We start from the raw sequence: 8,539 nt of genomic DNA on the forward strand, positions 1-8,539 counted from the left end.
TGTGTGGATGGCACCGCCCCCCTGCGGCCTCCGAGGAGCCCCCACCTCCAGCTGAGCTGTTGGAAAGGGGGCTCTTTGAGGAGGGGCGGCCACGCTTATGGTTTGTATATGCCGTCGAGGAAAGAACTTCAAAGTCTGTGAAAATAAGACAGGGGCAAGCTGCCTCAGGAAGGCACGATTTATTGGGCTCACACGGGCTGGGTTCCCTGCCGGAGACAGAGAAGGACCCTGGCGGAGACACGCAGGGTCACAGGGGGATCCGGCTCGTCCTGCTCCGTCCTCGCCCCAGGGTTCAGACGATTCATCGGGAATGTTTGACCCGCCATGCGCAGAACCGGAGGCCGGGCAAAGACTTGGTCCTCACCGGAGGGGCACGGGTGGGGCCCCCTCTGCCGCCAGAGCAGGTGTTAGGAGACCCCTGGTCAGAAGCAGCATGGGGAGCTACAGCACACGGGTCTGCAGACCAGGGTGGGGCAAGAGGGCCGGCAGGAGGGCACACACGCGGGCTTGCAGCTCACGGGCACGCACACGGTGGGTGTGCAGCTCACGGGCACGCACACGGAGGACTGGCAGGAGGGCACACACTCGGGCTTGCAGCTCACGGGCACGCACACGGAGGACTGGCAGGAGGGCACACACTCGGGCTTGCAGCTCACGGGCACGCACACGGAGGACTGGCAGGAGGGCACACACTCGGGCTTGCAGCTCACGGGCACGCACACGGAGGACTGGCAGGAGGGCACACACTCGGGCTTGCAGCTCACGGGCACGCACACGGAGGACTGGCAGGAGGGCACACACGCGGGCCTGCAGCTCACGGGCACGCACACGGCGAGTCTGCAGCTCACGGGCACGCACACGGGCTTGCAGCTCACGGGCACACAGCAGGACGCCTGGCCGGGGCCGGAGGAGCCGCAGGAAGCCTGGCAGCCCGTGGAGCAGCTGGTGTGGCACATGTTGGCGTGGGGCTCGGCTGGTGTCCGGGAGGGAGGAGGGCGGGGACGTCTGGAGGCTCCTTGCCTGGGCCGCCTTTATACCGGGCCGTGGGCGTCCTGGCCACCCAGAGGCACAGCTGTGGACTTCCTCATGGCTGTTTCCGCCACGTTTCCCCAACACCCTCTTGTCCTGAGACGCCCTCCCCCGTGTGATGCTCTGCTGTAAATCAAATTTAGCTTAGAGGCAGTTTCTTCTTCTGTAAACAGGACGTCCTGGTTCGACTTTACTTGGGGTCCGTGTCACTTCTCCAGGCCGATACTGTGCCCGGAGCGCTACCAGTTCGACTCAGCGCCGAGCCTTTATTCCTTTTTGCCGTCAGTGGAGGCTGTGGGGCAATAATGTGTTTTGAGCTTTTATTTTGCAGGGGAAAACATTAAAGTAGGGATCTGCAAACTGGGGAGCAGAGAAGCCTGTGGGACAAAGGTGGCCTGCCGCCTGTTTGGCAAATAAAGTTTTATTGGAAACGGCCATGCTCGTTTGCTTACGTGCCATCTAGGGTTCGCGCTGTAATGTGAAGTGGTTATGAGACCGACCACGTCGCTGCAGAGGCTGAAACATTTACTGTCTTCCATTTATAGAAAGGTGACCGACTTCTGCCTTATAGCCATCTATGTAATCATCGATTTGTTCGTGCAACAGACATATACTTTGTGCTGGCTATAGAGATGTCCTAGCCTCACGGACCTTCCGGGGCAATGGATACGTGAGCGCGTACAAATCAACGCCTGAAATAATTACAGAGAGGGCCGAGTCCCAGAAAGGAAAGCAGGCTCAGCAGGTAGAGAGTAATGGGGTGTCGGTGGGTGGTTGGGGGCCTCTGTGTGGAGGCGACGCTGAGCTGGCTCCTGGGTGATGCGGAGGGGTCGGGAGGCGGTGTTCCAAGCAGAGGCAGCCGTGGGAGTGTTAACGACACTGCTGCAGGATGGGCATGCTCCAGGAGCAGCGGGAAGCGTGGATGAGTGCAGCGTGGATGCTCGTCTTTAGGTGTGGGTGGACGGGTTCAGACCGTGCAGCTGGGGGTCCAGGCATCCCAGTCCTGGGCCGACAGAAGAAGAAAGACAATGTCAACTTGAAGACACGTCGGGAGGAATCATCCAATCCGAAGAAGAGAGAACAGAATTACAAAAAACGAAAAGGGTCCCTGGGACAATATCGGGAAGTCGAACAACAAGCAAGTTCAACACAAGAAGGAGAAGAGAATGATACTGAAGCACAAGAATGTTTTGAATAATGGACAAAATACCCAAATTTGATCTATTAAAAAAAAATTCTACCTAACAGCTCCAAGAATCTCAGAAACCCCCCCAAAGCCCCAGCATAATTTGGCCCAATGGTGAGGACCACGGACTCCAGAGTGAAACCCAGCAGCTTCCAATTCCTGCTGCTTGGCCGCCCCGGTGAGAACGTGCACACAGCACAGAATTCTTCCGAACCTAATTGCACATCCGTGTAAGTGGGGCACACTTGCCCCTCGAATGGTGGCAGGAACCGATAACTAATCAGTTATGAGACGATCCACGTGAGATGCTTAGCACAACACCCGGCACAAAGCTGGGACTCCCTCATTGTTATTCTTGCAATAATATGGTGGCCACAGCTCTCCCCGATGAGGAGCCCAGCCGCTTGGCCCTGGCCAGGGGGGAAGGCCTTGTAGATCACTGAGTTTCCAAATCAAAACGGGGGGACCGCCCCCGCCCCCCCCCGCCCCGGGTCTGGTGACTAGGATGGTACTTGTGTGGACAGGGGGCAGGGTGTATAAACTTGGGGAGGACCTTGAATGTCCTGATGTGGAGTCCCCTGTCCCTGCTGGTGGTCCTTGGCCATCCAACCTGGGGTCTGAATCCAGAAATCGCAGGGCCGCTGGGTCACAGGGAGCCTGGGGGCTGAGACAGAGTTTCCTGAACTGAGTCACTTCCCGCAGAACCTCCAGGAAGAGACGCACACAGGAGGAAGAGGAAGAAAACAAGCAGGCAACCAGGAGGAGGGCACCTGTGTGGCTTGTTGCCAGGACGCCACAGCCTGGGTATAAAAGCCGCCTGGGGAAGGAGGCTCCAGACCAGCCCCGTTTTCCACCCTGACTCCACTCCAGCCCTACATCGCCATGTGCCACACCAGCGGCTCCACTGGCTGCCAGCCGGCCTGCTGTGTGCCCAGCTCCTGCCAGGCATCCTGCCACGTGCCCAGCTCCTGCCAGGCATCCTGCTATGTGCCCAGCTCCTGCCAGGCGTCCTGCTATGTGCCCAGCTCCTGCCATGCGTCCTGCTATGTGCCCAGCTCCTGCCAGACGTCCTGCCACGTGCCCGTGAGCTGCAAGCCTGTTGTGTACCTGCCTGTGAGCTGCAAGCCCATTGTGTGTGTGACCTCCTCCTGCCAGTCCTCCGGGTGCTGCCGGCCCTCCTGCCCCACCCTGGTCCTCAGGCCTGTTCCCTGCGGCACCCCTAACTGTGGCTAGCCTGTGGCCTCCTAGGACCCCTCCTCCGTGGGGCCAGAAGTAGCTGCTGTCTGAACTCCCGGCAGGAAGACCTCGTCCACCTGAGACCTTCTGACCTGACTAGACCATCTTACAGCAAAGCTGCCTGATCCCCACTAACCAAGCGGACAGAGTCACCCCCGGCGTCCCCCGACCCCAGCTCGGGTCGTCCACACGGCACCCACCCTGGCTGGTGCAAGTGCCCAGGCTCTGCAGCCGCCAGCACTGAGCTCTAATAAATCCCAGAGCGTATGTGAAGCCCACCCGAGCGTGTGCTGTCTCTCTTTAGTGCTTTCCCCAAACTGCTTCCTCCAGGGCTCGCTCCCAGGCTTCTGGAAAGCTCCTTCTGCAGAGAAGCCACAGGGGACCAGATGGCTGTGCCCGGGGGACTGACCACTCAAAGGCAGCCCCTTGGGCGTGTGGGCAGTCCTAGCTCAGCCCGACGGGCCCCCAGGGCTTCCTGTGTCCCTTGAACGTGAGGTCAGTTCTCACTCAGCTCTGGGCGGGACCCAGGGTGACCCTCTGACTTTGTGAGGTTAAAAGTCCCCTGCTCGGCAATTACTACGCGAGCCCACCCCGGTCTAACCATTAAAACTGTCCGCTCCATACAGAGTACAGCTCCTCCTGCAAACGTCCGGGTGCACAGGGCTTTGTGGATAACTTCCGTGGGCCCCGGAGATGTCCGCGTCCCCATGCCCGGAATCAGCGACTGCAGCCCTACAGGCGAGGCGGCTTCCCAGACGGGGTGCACGGAGGGTCTCGCAACGGGAGACGCCCTGGAGTAGCCGGGCGGGCCCGTGTCATCCCACCCAGGGACAGGCGGGAGATGCGCAGAGAGGGCGTGGTGGTCGGCACAAGGAAGCCGAGGCACACCGGGGTGCTGGGGGGAAGCTGTTTGGGAACCAAGAAATAGTGTAAGAGGAACACCATCAAGGGGGGGTCCTTCCTGCAACGGACACATATCTGGAAACTTCCCTTATCGTGAGGTCACGGGATCATAGAGGATGTGAAATTCAGGAGCGGCTCTCAGAGCACCGGCCGTTCGCAGCCCTTCCTCGTCCTTGGTCCCATTCGGACCCCACCGCCAGTCACTGTCTCACTGTCACAGGTGCTCAGTCGTTGCGTCAGGCCCTCGTCTTGCACACACCCTCCCTCCAGGACCCCGGGGCCACGGGCCCACCCACCAGGCAGCGGGGAGGCCCTCCCAGTCTCCTCAGTGACGTCTCAGAGGGGGTGACCGTCCTGGTCTCAGGCCCGACGGGTGACGGGGTGTCTGGGTCGGGAGTTGCCCACAGACGGGCTCCCCCGAGATCTGGAGGGTCCCAGAACATGCTGCACCGGGAACGGCGTTCAAGAAGCTTCCAACAGTAACGACAGCCATCACCTCCGACTCGTTCTCTCCTGGGCAGCGGTCCCCGCTGACGGTGTAGACGCTCTAGCTGGGAGTCGTCCCGCTGACGGTGTAGACGTTCTGTCTGAGAGCTGTCTGGCTGACTGTGTAGACCCCCCGTCTGGGAGCAGTCTGGCTGATGGTGTAGAGACGCCCATCTGGGAGCAGTCCGGCTGACCGTGTAGATGCCCCGTCTGGGAGCAATCTAGTCTGGCCGACCGTGTAGATAACCCGAATGTGAGCAGTCTAGTCTGATTGACCATGTAGATGTCTATCTGGGAGCAGTCTGGCTATGTAGATGCCCCATCTGGGAGCAGTCTAGCCTGGCTGACAGTGTAGACGCCCCATCTGGGAGCAGTCTGGCTGACCGTATAGATGCCCCATCTGGGAGCAGTCTAACTGACTGTATAGATGCCCCATCTGGGAGCAGTCTAGTCCGGCTGACCGTGTAGATACCCCGAATGTGAGCAGTCTAGTCTGATTGACCATGTAGATGTCCATCTGGGAGCAGTCTGGCTATGTAGATGCCCCATCTGGGAGCAGTCTAGTCTGGCCGACCGTGTAGATGCCCTGTCTGGGAGCAGTCGACTGACCATGTAGATGTTCTAGCTGGGACTAGTCCTACTGACTGTGTAGACGCCCCTCTGTGAACAGTGTGACTGACCGTGTAGATGCCCCATCTGGGAGCAGTCCAGCTGACCATGTAGACGCCCTAGCCAGGAGCACCTTGGCTTCAGGGTGGCCGGCCACGCCTTCTGCAGCTGTGACCGACTTTCCCGGGGAGCCATCAGAAAGTCCTGGATGTTCTTGTGCCACGGGGCAGGGGTGGGGGCGGGGGCACGTCCTGCAGGGGCCCTGCCCCTCCCTCCCATGCACTATCCTGGCACCGTTGTGGGTTGTGGGTTGCTGGTTTCCACGTGAGTCAACATCCATGCACTGCACTCTTTTTGGTTCCTGATGAGGCGGAACTTCCTCACGTCTCTCACTCTGTGCTGTGAGGAATCCAATCTGCCCGTCTATCTGTGCAGACGGTGGAATTTTTCTTAAAATTAGAATGGACGAGGTTTTGAATAAATGTGGGGAGACTGAGGGATTTAGGAGTCAAGGCAGGTAACAGTCCAGCCCCTTTCTCTTCACAGGCCCCTGAGGATTTTGCTCTGTCTCTGCTTCCCTGGGAGGGGGGTGGGGAGAGCCAGCCTCTGCGAGGAGGTACCCCCCTCTCCCGGCTGCTGGCCTCTGCTGTTCTGCTCCCGAGGGCCTCTTCCATCTGTCCCTGGCACGAGGGACAAATAGGGAGCCTGATGCTGACCTGGTGGGTCTGGCCGGTGCTCGCTGACCCTCTCTGGTGCTAGGTCCACTGAGACTGCAGGCTCGTCCTCTTCCACTGTCCTGAGGATTTGTTCACAAGGCAGCGTTTAGCTCCCTGTCTCCTCAATCAGGCCTTGAAACCTCGAGCAGAATGCGCGATGCCTGAACCGACCCCTGCACCCCTCCTGGGGCCCGCGGGAATCTGCTGGTGCTTCAGAGCGTCAGCCCTCGTGCCCAGACCAGCACGCAGGTGTTCCTGTGTGTGGACGCCTCTCTCCAAGGGCGTCAGCGCGGTGTTACTGGGCCCTCGGGTTCCCACCAGGTAGGGTCGTGCTGCCCCCAGCTCACCTTTAACCTGCACGGGCAGGGGGCCAGGCGTGGGCAGGGCCCAAGGCCCACTCAGGGTGCGAGGCTTCTGCAGCCGCACTCACGTGTCGGGCCCAGCCCGGGGAAGGCCTGGCTCTTCCCCGGGAGGAGGGTGGGGCCGCGGGGTGGGAAGGGAAGTGGAGTATGCGGACGGCGTCCGCGTGCAGATCTCCTCTTTCGGGGGCTTTGAACTTGGACTTGGAGGCTACGTCTTTGTCGCTTGCTTCCACCAGGCAAAGCAAACGCTGCCCGCGTTGGCGTGGTCTCTGGGCTCAGAGGAGAGGGAACAACACAGCCATCTCTGTTTCATGATCCAGACATTTTATTGATGATAGCAGTGGCCTTTGTCACCCGGAATGAGAGCAACCAGCCCTGCAGGGGAGGGCTCCAGGGTGCAGCAGCCCCCCCACCCCCCACCCCGTTGAGGGACCTGTCTTTGCAGAAAGGGAAGCCGGGCATGTCCGGATCCCCAGAAGGCAGAGGCTGTGTGTCCACCGAGGGGCGTCCTGGCGCCCCCAGAGGGGTTCCGGGGCTCCTGAGAGAGGACGTCTGTGCTCTGGAGCAAAGATAGCAGCTCTAGAGGCAGAAGCTGGAGCCGGTCAGCAGCAGGGCTGGCCCGAGACAGGGCCGCAGCAGGCAGGGCAGGGGCACGCGGGGCGGCAGAGCAGGGACACGCAGGAGGCCGGGCGGCAGCAGGAGGAGGCAGGGGCGCAGCAGGCGGGGCGGGGGCACACGGGGCGGCAGAGCAGGGATACACTGGAGGAGGGTCTGCAGCAGGGGCTGGGCTGGCAGCAGGAGGGGGCTGAGCAGGGGGAATCCTCGCAGCAGACAGGGGTGCAGCACACGGGCTTGCAGCAGACAGGGGTGCAGCAGACGGGCTTGCAGCAGACAGGGGTGCAGCAGACAGGCTTGCAGCAGACAGGGGTGCAGCAGGTGGGCCTGCACACGGGGCGGCAGAGTAGAGACACGCAGGAGGAGGGTCTGCAGCAGGGGCTGGGCTGGCAGCAGGAGGAAGCTGAGCAGGGGGAGTCCTCGCAGCAGACAGGGGTGCAGCAGACGGGCTTGTAGCACACAGGGGTGCAGCAGTCTTCCTGGCAGGGGGAGGAGGTGCAGCAGGATGGCTGGCAGCATGAAGAGGTTGTGCAGGGGGAGTCCTCACAGCAGACAGGGGTGCAGCACACGGGCTTGCAGCAGACAGGGGTGCAGCAGAAGGGGTTGCACACGGGGCGGCAGAGTAGAGACACACAGGAGGAGGGTCTGCAGCAGGGGCTGGGCTGGCAGCAGGAGGGGGCTGAGCAGGGGGAGTCCTCGCAGCAGACAGGGGTGCAGCAGACGGGCTTGCAGCAGACAGGGGTGCAGCACACGGGCTTGCAGCACGCAGGGGTGCAGCAGTCTCCCTGGCAGGGAGAGGAGTGGCCGCACAGGAGGGTCAGGCAGGGGGCCGGGGCGCAGCACGGGGGCTCGCAGCAGCTCCCTGGGCAGTCGTCCACCTGCCAGGAGGAGTCGGGGCAGGAGTCCAAGGCCCTGGGCAGGCAGACGCGGCTGCCATAGCTCAGGTCGCTGGAGCAGACGGACAGGGTGGACGCGGCCATGGCGGGGGCGGTGGGGCTGCAGGAGGGAGTGGGTGTGAGTGTGTGTGTGTGTGTGTGTGTGTGTGTGAGGAGCTCCGGCTGTCCGTCGGCTTTTATACCTCCCGGCTGCGTGTTGTCCCAGCCGACGGCTCACACGCCTCCTTCCTTGTTGGTCTGAGAGCTGCTTGCAGGGTAAGCCCTCATTAGCGCTGCTTTATTTTCTACGATTGGATTTTACTCAGTCGTCTTGTGAGTTGGTTGTAGGACGCTGTTTTTCTGTGTCCTTTGTTTGGCTCCAGAAATATTCGAGGCAGGTTTTGCTGGGTGACTGTCACGGTTTCTAACGTCACACTCATGCCGCCGCTCAGTGTGCGATCGACGTCCCCCCCGCCAGACGCTCCGAGGGACAGACACCCAGGGCCCTTGCGGGCCAAGCCG

At 61.2% G+C, this 8,539-nt stretch overlaps 3 protein-coding genes across 3 annotated transcripts; 1 reads left to right on the forward strand and 2 right to left on the reverse strand.

Moving 5' to 3' along the window:
* Positions 1 to 422: 422 nt before the first annotated feature.
* Positions 423 to 956, reverse strand: LOC125159118 (keratin-associated protein 12-1-like). Its single transcript, XM_047847041.1, has 2 exons — positions 636 to 956; positions 423 to 566 (listed from the first exon to the last, which is right to left on the reverse strand). Exons 1-2 carry the CDS (start codon positions 954 to 956, stop codon positions 423 to 425), a joined length of 465 nt encoding a protein of 154 aa, XP_047702997.1.
* A 2,141-nt stretch (positions 957 to 3,097) lies between these two features.
* LOC125159119 (keratin-associated protein 12-1-like) lies at positions 3,098 to 3,448 on the forward strand. The gene has a single exon (XM_047847042.1). It carries the CDS (start codon positions 3,098 to 3,100, stop codon positions 3,446 to 3,448), a length of 351 nt encoding a protein of 116 aa, XP_047702998.1.
* A 3,681-nt stretch (positions 3,449 to 7,129) lies between these two features.
* LOC125159117 (keratin-associated protein 10-7-like) lies at positions 7,130 to 8,122 on the reverse strand. Its single transcript, XM_047847040.1, has 2 exons — positions 7,838 to 8,122; positions 7,130 to 7,744 (listed from the first exon to the last, which is right to left on the reverse strand). Exons 1-2 carry the CDS (start codon positions 8,120 to 8,122, stop codon positions 7,130 to 7,132), a joined length of 900 nt encoding a protein of 299 aa, XP_047702996.1.
* Positions 8,123 to 8,539: the final 417 nt, after the last annotated feature.

This window comes from Prionailurus viverrinus, unplaced genomic scaffold (genome assembly GCF_022837055.1).
Source record: "Prionailurus viverrinus isolate Anna unplaced genomic scaffold, UM_Priviv_1.0 scaffold_42, whole genome shotgun sequence".
In the NCBI taxonomy this organism is placed as follows: domain Eukaryota; kingdom Metazoa; phylum Chordata; class Mammalia; order Carnivora; family Felidae; genus Prionailurus; species Prionailurus viverrinus.